The sequence below is a fragment of the Sceloporus undulatus genome, chromosome 4 (genome assembly GCF_019175285.1).
Source record: "Sceloporus undulatus isolate JIND9_A2432 ecotype Alabama chromosome 4, SceUnd_v1.1, whole genome shotgun sequence".
NCBI lineage: Eukaryota > Metazoa > Chordata > Lepidosauria > Squamata > Phrynosomatidae > Sceloporus > Sceloporus undulatus.
Window position 1 is genome coordinate 190,199,153 of NC_056525.1, and position 18,252 is coordinate 190,217,404.

The 18,252-nt window shown below is 39.3% G+C and overlaps 1 protein-coding gene across 1 annotated transcript in view; it reads left to right on the top strand.

Annotated features, from left to right (window-relative positions):
- PPP4R1 (protein phosphatase 4 regulatory subunit 1) overlaps positions 1-17,984 on the top strand; it is a 74,523-nt gene extending 56,539 nt beyond the window's left edge. The window contains exons 12-20 of the mRNA XM_042464431.1: positions 6,520-6,695; positions 6,895-6,993; positions 7,873-8,058; positions 9,089-9,250; positions 10,033-10,133; positions 13,622-13,742; positions 13,835-13,969; positions 14,511-14,652; positions 16,883-17,984. Coding sequence (XP_042320365.1) covers positions 6,520-6,695; positions 6,895-6,993; positions 7,873-8,058; positions 9,089-9,250; positions 10,033-10,133; positions 13,622-13,742; positions 13,835-13,969; positions 14,511-14,652; positions 16,883-17,046 — 1,286 coding nt within the window. The 3' untranslated portion in view covers positions 17,047-17,984. The remainder of the gene's footprint in view (positions 1-6,519; positions 6,696-6,894; positions 6,994-7,872; positions 8,059-9,088; positions 9,251-10,032; positions 10,134-13,621; positions 13,743-13,834; positions 13,970-14,510; positions 14,653-16,882) is intronic.
- Positions 17,985-18,252: the final 268 nt, after the last annotated feature.

Genomic DNA, 18,252 nt, shown 5'->3' on the forward strand with positions numbered 1-18,252 from the left:
TTGTTGTCCCTGCTATGTCCCCAGGAAGGGAGCCAAGAGAGTGGCAGAGGGGCGAAAGCACCCCTCGTGCCTTCGTCACTTGCTTGGTCACTTGCTTGGTTCTCTTTCCGGGGTGGGAGCTGGGCTGGTAATGAAGGCACAAGGGGCGAGAAGTAGAGGCAGATTGAGGCAATGTGGAGACTTTCCACATGAAGCTTTAGCTCAATCATAATGTGATGTGGTGTTATGGCCATGAACTGATACCAGTTTTTGTGGAACAGGCAACTCAACATCCAAAGAATAAAATGGGCATGAAAATTTGGCTTCGTTACCCCATTAAAGATATAGATGATCTAGGATTTAATCATTTGTACTCACCCAGCCCTCAACAGCCCCCCACACTGGATGTCAGCAAGCTTGGTGATGCCAATGTTTGCCACCCATGCTACTATTTGTCCCTTCTCTCAATTTTGTTTTTTGTACAAAGGCTTAAATTATAGGGTCAGCAATTTTTTATGGGCTAACGAGGCCAAATTTTCATGCCCATTTTATTCCTTGTTGCCTATTCTCCAAAAAATGGTATCAATTCATGGCCATAACACCATATCACATTATGATGGTGCTAAAGCTTCATGTGGAAAGCCTCCACAGTTCCACTACAATCTGATTCACCTGCAGGCTTGGAAGGTTGAAAGCTATATACTTAACTGAGTATTTTTAAAGGTGAACATTTGATATTTGTTGATGCTTTGAAACATGCTATTTTATAACTGTGCCTCTGAAAGCTTTTGCTTTAAAGATTCTGTTCTATGTAGAAGCAAATAATGTGGTTATTTGCATAAATTGTGTCTTCATCTAACACAGCTGTCCTCAGGACTAGCTTACATACCCCTTTTCTCTTGGCAGTTTTCTTTAAGAGGTTTGTTTCTGATTGTTAGCATCAGTTATGGAAAGACCTAATAAACATTATAATATATGAAGTATGTTGGTTTCAATACATCTTTTTATGAACTTTGTAAGAAACAGGCCATCTGCTCCCCCGCTCCAAATAAGTCCAGTTTATCTAGTTCATACCATGTTGTTAGCAGTTCCAAATATGTCTCTTAAATCCTGGATTACTCTCATTGCTAGTTGTGCTAGTTTGCAGATGTTAATCCATCGATTCATTTAAACTTTCTTGTATTTTGAAATTGTTTTTGTTTTTTAAAAAAACTAAATAGCTTTTTTTGCCTAGAAAAGGCAAATAATGGCCTAGAAAACTGAGCATTTGGTCAGTTAATGGCATCACCACGTAGTGAGCCTATTCAGCTCATTATTAGTGTATCTACTATCATCTCAGGTTGGTTTGCTTAGTTCTGAATACAGAACTTTAAAGAAATCTAGTTAGGAAGCTTCTTGCCTCCTTGTGTTATGGCAGGAGTTTGTTGTTGTTTTTTCTGGTGGTGAAATGAATTTTCAAGTGCAGTCCCCTTAACAGCAGAAACCTAATTTAGAGAAAGCAGAGTAGCTTCTTTCAGTTTTATTAGAAGCCATCTGACACATGTGTTTTAGTGTTTGAAAAGGCCAATAGGCAACTGAACTGTGGAAAGTTTTTTTTTTACATCTGCATGCCTCAGGCTCTAATCACATAGAAGTTTCCTGTGTGAAGCAGGAAGGAAATAAGCAGAAGAGGAAGTAAGAGCATTTTAGGAAAGCTGGAGAGAGAAGTTGCTAACAATAAAAGAAGGATGTTGTGTAGCTATGGACATCATATTTTGGCAACACAACATTAAAGATATAATGTGTAAAACTAAAATAATAGAGTAAAATAAATAATGAAAGATTGGTATCAACACTAAAAGTAAGACAAGCTGGACTTGATAGATGGTTGGTCTGCTTCACAAAGAATAAATTTGTTTCTTTTTCTGAAGCTAGCCTCATGTGGCAGGACTACTTACAATAAAGGTGATAGTCGAGAGGATCCCTGTAGAAATTTTGTGTGTGTGTACGTAGTGTGCCTTCAAATTGAGTCCTGAAGAAATCATCACTAGTTTCTCATTAATCAAGCCTCCACTTTAAATGGCTGTTGAATGTACCAGGCACAGTATAGAAAAAGCTTGTCCTATCTGAGTTCTGTTAAATAGGGATTTTAATTGTCTCACTTTTTTGTATTGAATTAGTTTTAATCATGACTAACTATTGCTGGATACATCTTTTCTATTTCCACTTAAAGGATTCTAATATATGAGCAGTTTGAGCTAGGAAGGAGATGAAACTATTTAATCGCCTCTCTTCTCATCTCCTAGGTATCTAAAAGCACTTCATATTATTTTCAGGTATTTTAATATTGATGTATAGTTTACATACTGTTCTTCTCCACACCAGTTTCCTTTTCCTTTGCCCTCACTGTTTTGTGTCTTTTTTTGCCCATGCATTCTTACTGGCTGCAGTGGCATCAATAGGGGAGTGCAAACCACACTGGGTGACATGCCAGAAGAGGGGTGATACTGAGTCAGGCCCTCCTGCTGCTGCGGGGAGAGAGGGGCTGAGCACTCCCTGCCTGCCCTCGCTGCTATGTCACTGGACTCCTCATGAGGAGTCTGGCGCCACAGCAGCACAAATGAGGGTCAAGTGGTCCACTCCTGCCTTCACTGTACTGGTACTGACTTCCTCATGAGGAGGCTAGTGCTGGCATAGTGAAAGAGAGGACTGAGTACACCCTTTAGGCTCCCCCCCCCCAGCAGCTCCCCTGGCAGCAAGTGATACCAGGGGACACCACTGACTGACTGGGGTAGCCAACATGATTTTCTCAATTTCACACAGCCTTATCTTGTGTGATGAAATCATATCTAGACATTGCTTTTGTTATGTGTTTTCAAGAATACTGTAACTTAGGATGAACTTACTGTAGAGGTTTCTTGGCCAGATTTATTCAGGGAAGGTTTGCCATTGCCTTTCTCTAAGGCTAAAAGAGTGTGACTTCCTCACAGTCGCCCGGTGAGTTTCCATGACTGAATGAAGATTTGAATCCTGGTCTCCAAGCATCCTGTAGGCCAGCATTCAAAACACCATGCTGACTCTCGCTATATAGATGCTCATGAATAAAACTACTGGAATTGCCACAGTGAGTGTGGCATACATAGTATATCACATCACAGGTTTGATATGTTCCCCAGCATTGACTTGGACTCCAGTAAACAAATCCTGTTGAGTTTTAGGTACTGAACAAGAGCTCTGTTTCAATGAAAAGGGCCACCACCCCTGCAAAGGTTCCCAAAGAATGAGCTTATTTGGTCAAGAGGCCAAAGCATTGCAGTTTGATGTTGATCTTGGTGCCAACACAGGGATAATCAATAGGCAGTCCAGAGTCAAAGACAAGAATAAGGTCCAACAGAAGTTGGTAAAGCCCTGTGTAAAATTGCAAGGAGAACATGAAGACTAAAAACAAACTCTTGCTTTTGGTAGGATTTTTTAAATACATAATCCTTTAAGGACAATATAGAAAGAGTCCCCTCAGATATGCTTTTAGAAAGAGTCCCCTCAGATATGCTTTAGATGCGAGATCGATAAAGTATAGCCTGTGGGCTGAGCCAATTACTCCTGGTTCTCATAAAAATCACCTTTTGAGACCAAAATACTTTGTGGAAGGGCAGAAAATGTAAAGAAACTGTTCCCCATGCCCCCTAGAGAGTGTCAGAGTCTTTTTTCAGCTGAAAAATAATTAAAAGAAGGGCATGAGGGTGATGATCCTTCAAGAGCAAGTGAGGGCACATTGGCAGCTTGAATCTGGAATGTACTTATCCCTGCTTTAGCTTTAGAGGCTACTGTTGCTGCAGAGTATTTAAACATGGACCATAATAATGTGTGATGGCACAGTGAGAAAGGTGTAAAGTAGAAAATCCTGTTCAAATACAACTTCAGTCATGAATTCATTGGCAAACCACTTTATCTCAGCCTCCCATCCTCTCCCTACTCCATTCTGCAAGATTGCGATACCAACTTCCATTAGCAGGGTGCTGTAAAGACTGCTAAAGTAATGTATGGGAAACTTGTTAAAGAATATACTGTATAATTGCTGTTATTGTTCTTTCTATGACTACATCACACATGCAGCTAATAAGTCAGCAAGACTTTCTCCGCTGTGCCTAGCAAAGCCCAGTGCACTCGGCAATTAGTTCATGTCTCCATTCCTCCAGTGGTATATTCAACACTGAACCTTTGTTTTTTGTTGTTGGTTTTTTGTTTTTCAAAAGAAGATTCTGTACTCTCTCAGCCTTTTGGAAAACCAGAAGAACCTAGCGCCGAGCATAACCAACACAGTGACCCCTGTCTCAGTTGGCAAATAGCCAGAAACAATTGCATTTTTTGCCCAGCATGAATTGCTGCTTTCACCTCTGTTGGGCTTAACAACCACTAATACAGCTCCCTGTAATGTTAGCGGGAGAATTTGTATGTCAGCTTTGTCTGTTGACCACCACTGATGTCTTATACTATGGTGCACAATTTGTTCAGTAACAAGAATTAAGTCAGGGTACACAATGAGGCAAAGCTCCATAGTTTGGAAGTATAAACAAACATAATTTGCATAACATTATCATGGACTTGGTTTGTTCTTGAATAGGAGTAGGTAAACTATGCTATACATCCTCCTCAATTCTGAAATTCTTACCCAAAATATTAAAATCTTTTTAAAAATCCAGTGAAAAACAAAAACCTTGATAGAGGGTATTAATCAGTCAGATGTGGGATCCTTTTACATCTTAATTCTTGTTTAATATTTTCAAAACTGTAAGGGCTGGAAAGTGGTCTTCATTAAGCTTTTTAAAAGGTACAGGTCCACACTAAGGAGTTGGGAGTGCCTTGTGTTTCAATTATGAAAGAATTGTAGTTCCTTGACTCACTTATTTTATTGATTACATATAAATGTTATAAATTTAAAGCAGTTAAACAAAATAAATGATAGAGAGCTGGGAAGCAGCAAATCCCAAGATGTTTGAGAATTTTTTTTCTAGTTCTGGGAAACAGAGTAGCTTTGTAAGATGATGTACTTTGGAAGACGTTAGGTTTAAAAAAAAGACTCCGGTAATACTTTCAGCAGGCAATAAGAGTTAGATACAGGGAAAAGGAGGATGTCAGTAAAATTGCAAAGTGAGGAGAGATCTAGCAAGACAAGAAACCAGGGTATACATGAATGAAGAGAGTGGCCCAGGCAGGTTGAACCCTGAGGAGCAGAATGACTACAGCTTGATAGAATTTGGTAGTAAATGCAGGGTGCTGGAGGAAGGTTTGTAGTTGTGAGAAAGGAAAAACACCAGAAGGGAAAATGAAATTAATAATGGCATTCTCTGATTTCTTCTGAGAGGCTAAGAAATCCTACACATTTGTGTCTCCAAAGTATACTTGTTTTGCCCTGATCTACTTTTGTCTTTGCTGCTGGAAACAATGTCAGTTGGGCAGCATTTTTTACATATGTACTGAAAAATCTCTAACAGAGCTGTATCTTGTGCTGTTTCTTAGCTTGCATTTAAAATATTAAGATTTAATTTTCTATTAATTCACTGCACTTAATGAACAAATTATTTTAACTAACAGTAAAATACTCAAAGCAATAAAAAAACTATAAAGCTCAACTTGTATGAACTCTTAATATTGAGAATGTTGAGAAGTTGGAGCATGTCCAGAAAAGGGCAGCCAAAATGATGAAGGATCTTGAAACCATGCCCTATGAGGAGAGACTTAGGGAGCTGGGTATGTTTAGCCTGGAGAAGAGAAGATTAAGTGGTGATATGGTAGCCATGATTAAATATTTGAAAAGATGTCATATTGAGGACAGAACAAGCTTGTTTTCTGCTGCTGCAGAGAATAGGACCCAGATCAATGGATGCAAGCTACAGAAAAAGAGATTCCACCTAAACATTAGGAGGAACTTCCTAGCAGTAAGAGCTGTTTGACAGTGGAATACACTCCCTTGGAGTGTGGTGGAGTCTCCTTCTTTGGAGGTTTTTAACCAGAGGTTGGTGGCCATTTGTTGGGGGTGCTTTGATTGCTAGTTCCTGCATGGCAGGGGGTTGGACAGGATGGTGTTTGTGGTTTCTTCCAACTCTACGATTCTAATTCTATGATCTAACGTGGTTCTTAGCACTGAACTGGTTGAACCACAAGCCAGTCAGAATTGCTGTATGTTGCAACCTTTTCAGAGGTTATTTAAATATTACTTTTACTTATTGATTATATTTATATCCTATCTTTCCTCAAGGGTCCCTCCTGCAATTTCATTCTCACAACAGTCCTATGAGATAGGTTAAGCTCAGAGGTTCAAAGTCATCTGGTGATGGAGCAATTTTGATAAAGTCCTGCTTTTGTCTACTGAAGTTCTAAACTTTTGTGCTGATGGAATATGAAGTATGATTTAATTTACAGAACTCAGTTGTGAGGAGGCTGTTGGAGAAAGACCTCTGTCTTCTCAACATCTGTAGTCAGTTGTAAGAGAACTGCAAGGTTTGTGTAATGGCCATGGGTAGAACAGCTCTCTGACATGTGTATGCTTCCTTTTGTGCACAGCACAAGTGGAGGTGCTCTCTGCTGCTCTCCGGGCCTCAAGTCTGGATCCTCAGGAGGAAGCTGCCACAGGCAATAGCAAGTCAGTGGATTGCCAGAGTGACTTGAACATCAAAGACCAACTGAACTGTAAATTAATTCAGAATAATACGGTGCCTTTAATCAATGATGCTGTTGAGGTAAATAATTAAAGATTTATTACTTAAGACACGTTGAATCAGAGTTTGCTACCACAACACAAATTATTTCATTGCTGTACTCTGTAGTAGTTTACTGTTGAGTAAGCTAATGCTGCGCATGTGCTGCTGCTGTTATTAATATAATTATAATACTATTATTATGCCTCTATTCTACGTTGTATCTTGCTTCTCACCACAGGACATTGTAGAATCTGCTCTTCGTTATATTCATCATGATTCTGACTTAAGTACCAACAGTAGTTTCAGTCCTGAAGAAGAGAAGAAATCCAAAATTCAGGTATTTATTCATTTGAGAAACGGCACTTTGTGAACTCTGGGTTTTTTTATGTAATTCATTGCCAGTCTCTTAATAACACAAAATATAAACATAGCATTTAAAGCAATTTAAAATGTACACATAATATTTTAAGCAGTATAATTTTCTTAAATATTTCATGTAATTTTCTCTCTTTCTGTTAAAATATTATATTACACTTTGAAATTTAAAACGGGTCTTTAATTTTTTTTTTGTTCAAACTGTTATGATTTCCTTGTGAGCCTTGGAGTTGGAAGTCTAAACTGTAGTTGGCTGGTGTAGTTCTCAGTGTGAAATGGCCATTCCATGACAGACCTTTCTGTTTCTCTTTTGCCATAGAGCTACCAGCAATTAGGGGCAATACAGAAATACTGCTGCATGTATACTTGGCATGGTATTAGCCAGCCACCATCTTCTTGGTCACTATCTATCTTTTGCTTGCCATACCTGAGGGAACTGTGCAAGGAATTTCCCCCACTATGCAGATGGTAGGAGGCAGCTGAGCCCAAGGTCTAATTGCCAACTGCCCGCTGTCCAGAGACAGGTACAAGTGGCAAAGGGCAGCAGCAGAAGTGTCTTCATTCCCTTCCTGCCAATAGGAAGGCTGTCAGAGATAAGTTATCCAGATGGGAAAAAGTGGAAAATTTATCCCTTCTAGCCCTGCTCAATCTGTATGATCCCTTTCTGTTGGCTGTCTTTTGCATGTCATTTGAGTCTCCATCCATAAATCCAGGGATGCCTGTTTTCAAGCAACTAAGATGTGCCTTGCATTCTTAACGTGCTTGTTTATATTGTGCTGTTATTTTGTATATTGGAGTAGTTTTCTCAGAATATATTTTAACATTCTGCTTTCCATTTTAGGATGTTGTACCTCAGGCCTTGCTGGATCAGTATTTATCTATGACAGATCCATCTCGAGCTCAGACTGTTGATACAGAGATTGCAAAGCACTGTGCCTATAGCCTTCCAGGTGTGGCTCTGACCTTAGGTAGACAGAACTGGCACTGTCTGAAAGATACCTATGAGACTCTAGCCTCTGATATGCAGGTAATGACAAATTTGAAAAGAACTAGTGTAGTTAGTTGTGCTTCTCTGTTCTTCCAGCAACAAACCTAAGTTGCCTAATGGATGGAATGAGATATTGGGCCATTTCTTGTGACTGTAGCGTTCTTGGTATATTTTTTTCAGGAATAGAGATACCAGTGACGAAGGGGAAACTACTTCTTAGCCTGTGGATTTGTGGATATATTACATTTCTGAAAGCCAGTGTGGGGTAGTGCTTTGAGTGTTGGACTATGACTCTGAAGACCAGGGTTCAAATCCCCGCTCAGCCATTAATCACACTGGGTGATCTTGGGTGATTCACGTGCTCTCAGCCTCAGGGGAAGAGAAGACAATGGCAAACCCCCTCTGAATATATCTTGCCAAGAAAACTCCATGATAGGATTGCTTTATGGTTGCCATAAGTTGGAAATGACTTGAAGGCACACAGCCACAACAAAATAAATTATATTTTTCTTTCTGAGTAGTAGAGCACCTGTTAGGGCTTTACTTTAGTCCACACCGATTAGCTGTCTAATGGAACAGCTTGCTATGATGTAATTTCTAGAAAGCAGTACTCTTATTAAACACTCTGCAGTATGCAAACAGTAAATCCACTTAGCTAGTAAATGAATTAAAAGCAAGGATTAGAAAAGCATTTTGATCTGTGCTAACATTTATTGCAAGAATTTCCTTGCTGTATTCATAAAAAGCTGAATTTTTACCAGCATTGTGGGTTAATGCCTCTATTTAGTACTTCTGAATTTCCAAAATATGCAAAATAGGATTAAAAGGTGGTTCCTCAATTTTTGATGGAGCTGCCTCTGTGACATTGGAACGAATACAAAAGTGTCTTCTGGCAAACAGAAATAAGGAGGCAGGGCATTTTCGCCTGTCACCTTCTCCACATTTTAATCCTGTTTAATAGATTAAAATATCTGTCTTAAAACAACACGTGAACTAATTTGTTTTTATTTTATTTTAATATTTGTGCAACAAAACTAATGCTAACCATTTTGTCTAATTTACTAACAAGTGGAAAGTTCGAAGAACACTAGCATTCTCAATACATGAACTTGCTGTCATCCTTGGAGACCAGCTTACAGCTGGGGATCTGGTTCCAGTCTTTAATGGCTTCTTAAAGGACCTGGATGAAGTCAGGATCGGTGTGCTTAAGCATCTGCATGATTTTTTGAAGGTACACTCTCCTTTTATGCACATAAAGTAAATTTGTCATTATCTTCTCTGCATAGTTGGGTTTACTAAGTAAAATGTATAAATGAAAAATATAGACAAAAACAAATACAGTGGACACTTGTTATATGCTGGGGTTTGGTTCCAAGATCCCCCGTGGATAACAAAATCCATGAATGCTCAAGTCTCATTAAATATGACATAGCAAAATTGTGTCCCTTATAAAAAATAGAAAATCAGCATTTGATATTTGAAACCTATACGTTTTTTGAACATTTTCAAACTGTGGATGTTTGCATCCATGTATAAAAAAATCCGTGTATAAGAAGGGCCGACTGTATATAAACAAAAATAAAATGTAACTTTTAATGGTTATTTTTAAAGTAAGGATATATAATTTCTCCCTTGATTTAATTTCTTCCATATTGCTGATTAACTGTTTAATATGTACTGTTTTTAAATACTTTATCTTTTGGTTACATTTTATTATTTTAATGAGTGATGTTTTAATAGTGTACTAATTTCCTTCTATTTTAATCTTCACTTTTGTATGTTTTTAATTGTACTATTTCAATATGTAAGCTGCTTTGTGTCCCAATTTTCTGGGAAAGTGGGATGTAAATAAATATAATGATGGTGGTGGTGGTGGTGACTTGTTATGCCAAGGTAGTTCACAAAAATTTCAGAACTGCTTTTCTGACCAACCTCATTTTTGATAAAACATTTTGTTCTTTATGCACTTTCAATTCCGCATGATTCTGACAATGTTCATAATTATATTTCCAGCTTCTTCACCCTGATAAAAGGCGAGAATATCTTTATCAGCTTCAAGAATTCTTAGTTACAGATAATAGCAGAAACTGGCGTTTCCGAGCAGAGCTAGCTGAGTAAGTTTACTGTTATAGTTCTTTTAATCTTCTTCTTATTATTATTATTATTAACCTTTATTTATGAAGGTTACTGCATTTTGTATTTTTCTGAAGACCACACTGTTACTTGGTGCTTCTTTCATCCTTGCAACAGACTTGTGAGAGAGTGGATGCGAAAGGTCATCCAGTGAGTTTTATTGCTGAGGTGGGATTTGGGTCTTTCGTCTCCCAGGTCCAGTCTCAGTATTATACCACACTATAAGCATTATTTTACACTGACTCTTATGTTTGTAAGGTAATTAACAAGAAAGGTCACACAGGGGTAGCTGTGCTGGCCATGCAGCAAAATAAAACAAAAACCAAAATCCACAAAAAAGTGATACCTTTATTGGCTAACCAAAAAACACAAAACATAATGCAAGCTTTCAAAGCTGCACTAGCTTTTTCATTCGACAAAAAATGTTTAAAAATCATGGTATGGTGGGTGATGACAGTGTTGGATCACTGTATTTTGTATCATATGTTTTTTCTGCTGTAGTTCAGTTGGTTTGGAGGGATTTCAGTGCAGGCAGAGATCACCCCGCTATTGGCCATGTGGAGACCAAGACAAAGGACATTATAATTTAAACTCCATTAGCACCAGTAAAGGAATTCCTCTTGCTTGCAAATATTCTACTTTTATACATGTTAAACTACTGATTACTAAAAATATTTTTGCGTCTTGCAGAACTGTAATTGTAACAAGTGGCACCTGCAAGAAAACACTGCTATGTACTGTATATACTCGTGTACAAGTCGACCTCATGTATAAGTCGAGGTCAACTTTTGGGGCCAAAAATATGGATTTTTATATGACCCGTGGATACATCGAGGGTGTGCCCTCCTCAGTGTCCCCCTCGCTGGGCTTTCCTCGCAAAAGAAGCCCAGCCAGAGAGAGGCTTTTGGGCGATTGTGCACCCTCCTCGGCGTCTCCTCAGCAAGGCCCCTTCGCTGAAGAAAGGGTCTCGCCCAAGAGAGGCTTTGGGGGAAGGCGACTGCCCTCCCCGGCGTCTCTTCGGCAGGGCTCCTTCTCTAGAGATGAGGCCTCACCGAAGAGAGGCTTTTGGGGAAGGCGACCGCCCTCCCCGGCATCTCCTCAGCCAGGCCCCTTCTCTGGGGAAAGCTTGGCTGAAGAGAGGCTACAGGGCGTGTGATCGTCTCCCTCGCTGGGCTTTTCCCATCGGAGGGAGCTGAGCCAAGAGGAGGGGCTGCAGGGCAATTGGTCACCTTTGCCTGCATCTCCCCAGCTGGGCTATCTCTTGCAGAGGTAGCCCAGTTGGGGAGAGGCTTGGTCAAAGAACCCCATTGCCCCGTATATAAGTCGAGCCGCGATTTTGGATGCCATTTGGGGGCAAAAATTTCTTGACTTATAGTCGAGTATATATGGTATCTCATATTTGTGCAACCTCCTTTCCGCCTCTTCTGCATCTAAATGCTTTTGTTTGGAACAAGCCAATTGCACCTTCCTCCAGGATACTATAAGGAGCTGAAACAAGCCATTAAATCCTCTCTGGTTTGCTTTTCTAAATGGCATTTAGAACTCTTTGGCTACTGAATAAAGTCAGTGCTCATTGGGCTACAAGGCAAGGAATGTTTCTTTGTTTTCCCCTTCATTTTTTTTTTAAAATAGAGATTTTGTGCTTCTGCATTCCTTCAGAATGAATATGGTGATTCTTCACTTTTGTTTCCAGTGTCCCCATTTTGGATCCAGCTCTTTTGGCTGGAGCAAAATGGCACAGTTGGCACTTAGAAGAATTTACTGAATTAGCCAGTGTGGTGTAGTGGTTTGACCATTAGACTATGAGCCTGGAAACCAGAGTTCAAATCGGGTTGGCCATGTAAACTCACTGGGTGACCTTGGGCAAGTCACTCTCTCGGCCTCAGAGGATGGCAATGACATTTCCTCACTGAAGAAACTTGTTAAGAAAACCCTGTGATAGGTTCGCCTTAGGGTTTCCATAAGTCAGAAACGATTTGAAGACACACAACAACAACAAACTGAATGAATAAACCAAACAGCCTTTTAAGTAGAGAAATCTTATGGTGCCATATTCAAAGGTCAGCATAAGAGAAACTTCTTAGTTTATATGAATAAGTGTAGAGGTTCTAATAACAGTGTTTTGAAAGGTGCAGGAGACTGTTGAGGAAAGGAAATGAGTGGCAACACATCTCTACACAGTTCAAAAACAAGTCGAGGGCCTAGTTGATTAGTTACTTTGACCATCCCATCTTTCCTCCAAGGAGCTCTGTGTGGTTCTACCACCACATTTTATCTCACTTTTCTATTAAATATTCATAGTAGCCTACAATAAGTTTAGTGGCAAAACTAAACAGTCTGTTCTTCATATAGCATTACTATACAATTTCAAGCAAAATACCCCCCGATTTTAGGATGTGGGTGCTTTGTCTTTTTGCCAGGTGAGGAGCTCACACTTAGAGCATGTAATATGTTAAGCTCCAGTTGGTTCAGTGGGACCTCCTCCCAAAAAGATTTAACTTGCTGGCATTTCCTGCTCAGTAAATATGATTAGGAATGTGAGGCCTGGTTCCTTTTAAGAAGAGCAGAAGCACATCTCTTTTGCCATGTAAAGTCAGACTGCATTCCTAAATTCTCTTTTAGACCTCACTAGACCTATCGGGAAACCCATTAGAGAGCTAGCGTGGTATAGTGATTTGAGCATTGGACTAGAACTCTGGAGACCAGGGTTTGAATCCTGGGTCAGCCATGTAAACCCACTGGGTGACCTTGGGCAAGTGAGACTCTCTCAGCCTCAGAGGAGAGCAATGACAAACCCCCTCTGAAGAAACTTGTCAAGAAAACCCCATGATATCTCCATAAATTGGAAATGACATGAAGGCACACAACAACCCATTGAATTCATTAAATTTATGTTTTCACTAATCAGTCAACAATTGATTGAGTGGTCTAGTCTGGTTGGGACTAATGAAGAAGATGCAAGCATAATTAATTACTATGATCAGAACAGATGCAGCCAATGGATTCCACCTACTTTCTAGCCTCATTTGGAAATACTGCTGTAGCTTAGACTGAGACCCAGAGCTTTTCTGTATTAGCAGGATTCATTATGATCCTCAACACTTAGAGGAGTGGAAGATTCTTCGCTGAACATCAGAGGTTTTGGGAAGCAGAACTAGCACAGACAACAGCTAGAGTCCAGGCCTGTGCTAATAAGACAGCAGGAGAGGAAGAAGCTAGTATTCATCTATAGTCAGTATGGCAGCCACATCTGACTATACTCTCCTGATTTAGGATTTCCTAGTCATGTCACACCATTTTCAATATTGTTTAGAAAACAAGTGATATTCTATGTATAAGAATTCGTTTTTCATTTACTCTAATGAAGTAGCATAATGTTTGACCCCCTAAGGCTAGGCTTGGTCACCCTCTTCTTGATTCTTCTTGATTTCATACCAGTTTTGGCCCTTTGTTCATTTGATTCTTGTAGGCAACTGATCTTGCTTCTAGATCTGTACAGTGCCAGAGACATATATGACTACCTGCGACCTATTGCTCTCAGCCTTTGTGCAGACAAGGTCTCATCTGTTCGTTGGATTTCCTACAAGTTGGTATGGGCTGTAAAAATAACTGAAAACATATTTAACATATTTGCTATTTGAGTAGGTTGCTTACATTTTGAGCACTTTACATTTTTTTGTAGGTTAGTGAAATGGTAAAGAAGCTGTATAATGATCCAATGTCAACATTTGTGGTCGATCTCATGAATGAACTAGTGGAAAGGTTCTGCAGATGCCCCAAATGGTCTGGTCGCCAAACATTTGTGTTTATTTGCCAGGTAAGAATCCCATAAAGTCTTTCCCCTTTTTTAAAAAATTGCAGCTTAGTACCAAAAAGTTTGCTTTGCTCTTCTACTTTCAACACAACATTATTTCTGGATTTTTAAAAAAATCCAGGTAATGTGTCTATTTAATAAGAAATGAGAGGCATAAGTGTTTGGTAGGATTTTATTTTTTTCATACAATATCCCTTACTATAAAAACGAATGATTCACCATAGACTAAGCCCAATAAAACCTGATTCTCTTGTATTTCCAGTGTGTAGTTTTGTTATCTTAGAGATACTTAGCCTTGAACTTTTGTGTAATTAACTAGTTGTATTGGTGACAAGAAGAAAGAAGAGGCAGTACCAAAGAAGCAAAAAACCCAAACAAACATGGGGGGATCCTTAAGAGTGGTTATGGGTACATATTTTGTTATGTTATTTGAGGCTTCACTTTTTGATTAACTGTGTTAATCAGCTGTTATCTGTGCACTGCTCTGGAATCCATGTTGCTTTCTTGTTTGCTGAAATTCAGAATAGTTTGTTAATCTTTTCAGACTATTATTGAAGATGACTGTTTGCCAATGGACAAGTTTGCTGAGCATCTATTGCCCCATTTACTACACTTGGCCTCGGATAGAGTTCCCAATGTTAGAGTCCTACTGGCAAAAACCTTGAGGCAAACACTTCTAGAGAAAGGTGGGTGAGACTACAAACCTTGAGTATTTTTGCTGTGTTTGGTGTGCAGTAAAAATGGTTGTGTTTTTATGTTCTCCATGTGTTTTGCAGTATGTTCGTAGTTACCCAGTGTAGGTACTTCATGCCTTAGTATTTTCCTCAAGCTTATTTTCTGATCTTTTCTTCTAGACTAGTCCATAATATTTGAAATACTATGCATACAGTGTTTTGTCAAAATTGAGGCAGCTGTGAGATTTTCAAGGAACCAGATTTAGAAGAAAGAGAAATGGACCCCAGTATGTCCTGATCTTTTTGTTTACTCCTACCAACCCCAATTGCCTGCTTTTCTTCAAGATGGTACTTAATGAAGAGGTGCCAGTTGTCAAATCTACACTGGTACCCCGGGATACGAACGCGCCGCGTTACGAATTTTTCGGGTTACGAAGAAAAAACATTTAATTAATTATTTCCGGGTTACGAAGGTTTCCCCGGGTTGCGAAAAAAAGCCGGCGCTATTTTAAATGGAGCCGCGGCGGAGCCGCGGCTTTTCCCCATTAGCGCCTATGGGGATTCGCCTAACGAAAGACTTCCGGGTTACGAAAATGGCGCCGGAACGAATTAATTTCGTAACCCGGGGGACGAGTGTACCTGGAATTTAAAGCCTCTGACATGGGAATCCTTCCTTCAGTGAAGGAGCTTATTATGCTTACTCAATAGTACCCTTCAAAGCCTTACAGTTAATCATAGCTGTCGGAGCTACACATGTTTCAGATGTCAGAAGGGAAGGCTTTATCCCAGCAAGAAGTTCTGAGATTGTCATGTGAGAAGCCTTGATTCAAACTTGAATCCTATTCCAAGTGAAACGTGTATCTAGGACAGAGTGAACCAAGATTTGCCAGAGGCCTCCAGAAATCTCAGTGGATATAATCTGCATCTCGTTAGGACATAGCAACCTTTCCTACAATACACCATCAAGAACAGTTGCAATAAATGAAAAGAGTAACTTTGTACCTCTTTTTCCAGGCTCATTTCTAAAATTTTATTCAGCTCTCTATGAATAGTTTAATGACATCATATTTTGGTTTTTTCAAGTAATATAAACTTTGGCCAGTATCTGGGCAAGGAAAGGCAGATAGTGGTTGCTACATTACCTTTTGGGATTCCTAATACGTTTATATTTCAGATTTGTGATAAATAGCTTGAGTATGATCTGCCTAGAGCTTTCTTTGCAGAAGCCCTGGTGAGAAATGAACAATATTTATAAAAATGAAGTTACAAAATTGCCATTTTAGAAGCAATATTCTATTCCTTCAGCTACAGAAGCCTTACCAAACAACAACTGATGTAAAATGAGCTTATGCTCATTTTGTGAGATGATCCAATTCTCAATCTTTATGTCAGGCATAGGATGATCAGTCTAAGAAACTACTGGTCAATCTTCGTGGTGGAGAGGATTTCATGCTGGCCCTGTTAAAGGTATAATCAGCACCTTGTACTGAGCCAGGATGAAACAGGAGTATAAACTTTATTATTTATATTTGCAGCCTCCCTTTCGTTCGGTGAGCTCCAGGCACTGTATATGACTTCTCCCTCTCCCTACCTTAGCTTCACAACAACTGTCTGTGACAGGTCAGGCTGAGATAGATTGACTGGCCCAGTTTCAACAAGGTGGTGTCATGGCTCAGTATGACTTGAACCTGGATGTTCCAAGTCTCAGCCCAACTCTCTTAACCATCACTCCACACTTACTAGGTGTTCTCCACAACTCACCTGTTATGGTCACTTCATTTGCCAAAGTACAACACTAAGAATTTAATGGGGGAACTGGATTCTTAAATATCTTGCATTGAATTTGGAAATTAATGGAACAGAATTTTAGTATACATTTTTTGTATGCTAAAAATTGTTGGTTTGGATTGTTTCCAGTGATAGCTCCACTAGTGCAAAATTCCTTTGCTCATTTTTTACCAGTTAACACCCATTGGAGTTTTTGTGACACAGATCTTGCTGTTCATGAGTCGTCCTCCACTTTCTGGAAGGGGTTTGGGGAATGCTAGTACTCCAGAGGGAAAGGGGACAGAATACAGTAATAGACTGTGTAAGCTGCATTTCACTTGCACAATCATTTTGGCTTTGTTTAGTATAGATGTGCTCTGTTTTTTGCACCCTGATTTGCACTTTGCATGTGGGGTCTGACATTTTAATTGTGATGCTTCTTTTCTCTCCCCTCCCCCCTTTTCTCCTTGCACAGAATATTTCCTAATGTGTGTCAATTCCCATCAAGAAGCGGTGGAACAGACAATCGTGGCCCTCCAGATGGATAATGACAATGATGTAAAATATTTTGCAAGTATCCACCCGGCCAGTACCAAAATTGCAGATGATGCTATGAGCACAGCCTCTTCGACTTACTAAAGTACACGCTGAATGTTTCTTTAATTTTAATAAAAAAACAAAAGCATTACAAAATCGCAGGCAATCCTCAAGTGCTCCTAAAATGGATGACCGAAACCTCTTTTTTATGGAGGACAGAATCTCTTGCCAGACTTTGACTTCACTTGGATTTTATCTGAACCTGAGACCAAGAATTTAGAGTCAAGAGAAAAATAAATAAACATTACCTGTTGAATCTTGACTCTAGAAAAACTTTGCTCAGAGGATTGTATTTGCCACCGGAGCCTTAAATCTTCTGTCTTCCTGAATATGTGAAACTTGAATTGGCGGAGCATTTTCAGTATAGAAGGGAAGTGATTCCCAGAGATTGGTATTTGTTACCTCCTGAGGAGTTAACTTAGCAAGCTGTTTTTCCCTTTAGGAACTGATAGCAGAAATTTTCATAGCCTGTAAAAGATGGTTTTGTACCAAGAAGCAAGAGACACCTCCAGTATTAGCTATTAAAGTTTTTATCCTTGAAAATACTTAATTTGTGTGCAGCTGGGCACATCCTTAAGTGTGAATAGTTTTGATGTATGTAAATGAGGGAAAAGTAGAGATTTGGTGTTTGGGTTTTTTTTCACCTTAAGGGCTCAGTGCTAACACTAAACTGGAATCTTGATTTTAATCCTTAAAACACAGCATATTGCTGTACCCATTAGCAGAAATTTCCGCTGAGTACCTGTGTCCTAATGTATGTGTTTTTCATGCTGGTCATGACCTGAAGGAAACTTATTAGCACATGTACTTCAAGTCAGGTATTTTTAACTTGATCATGATCAGCTCTGAGGTGCAACTTTTTCATCATACAGTGTACATATCTGTGATCACTCTCAGGAGTGCTGCAGTCTTTAATCATGCTGTTTCAAACTGTTGTGTTAAAATGTTCTGTCGTCCAAATAAAAAAAATATTAATAAGAGTGAATGAAATCTTCTTCTCTTAGTATCATGTAAAAGCTTGAACATATGGAATGCTTTTAATCTAGTCTCCTTTTCCTGTTGTTATGATGCTATGGTGCCCAAGATGCTATAGTTACATTAGCATCATGGTGTCACTGTGTTTTGATGTCAGTTCATTTTTTCCTAAATAGGACAGCTGAATCTAGTTCCTCTCAAACTACAGGGATGAAAATACAGGCTGAAAATCCAACCCACGATTCAGAATGAGGGTGGGGAGAACGAGTTCAT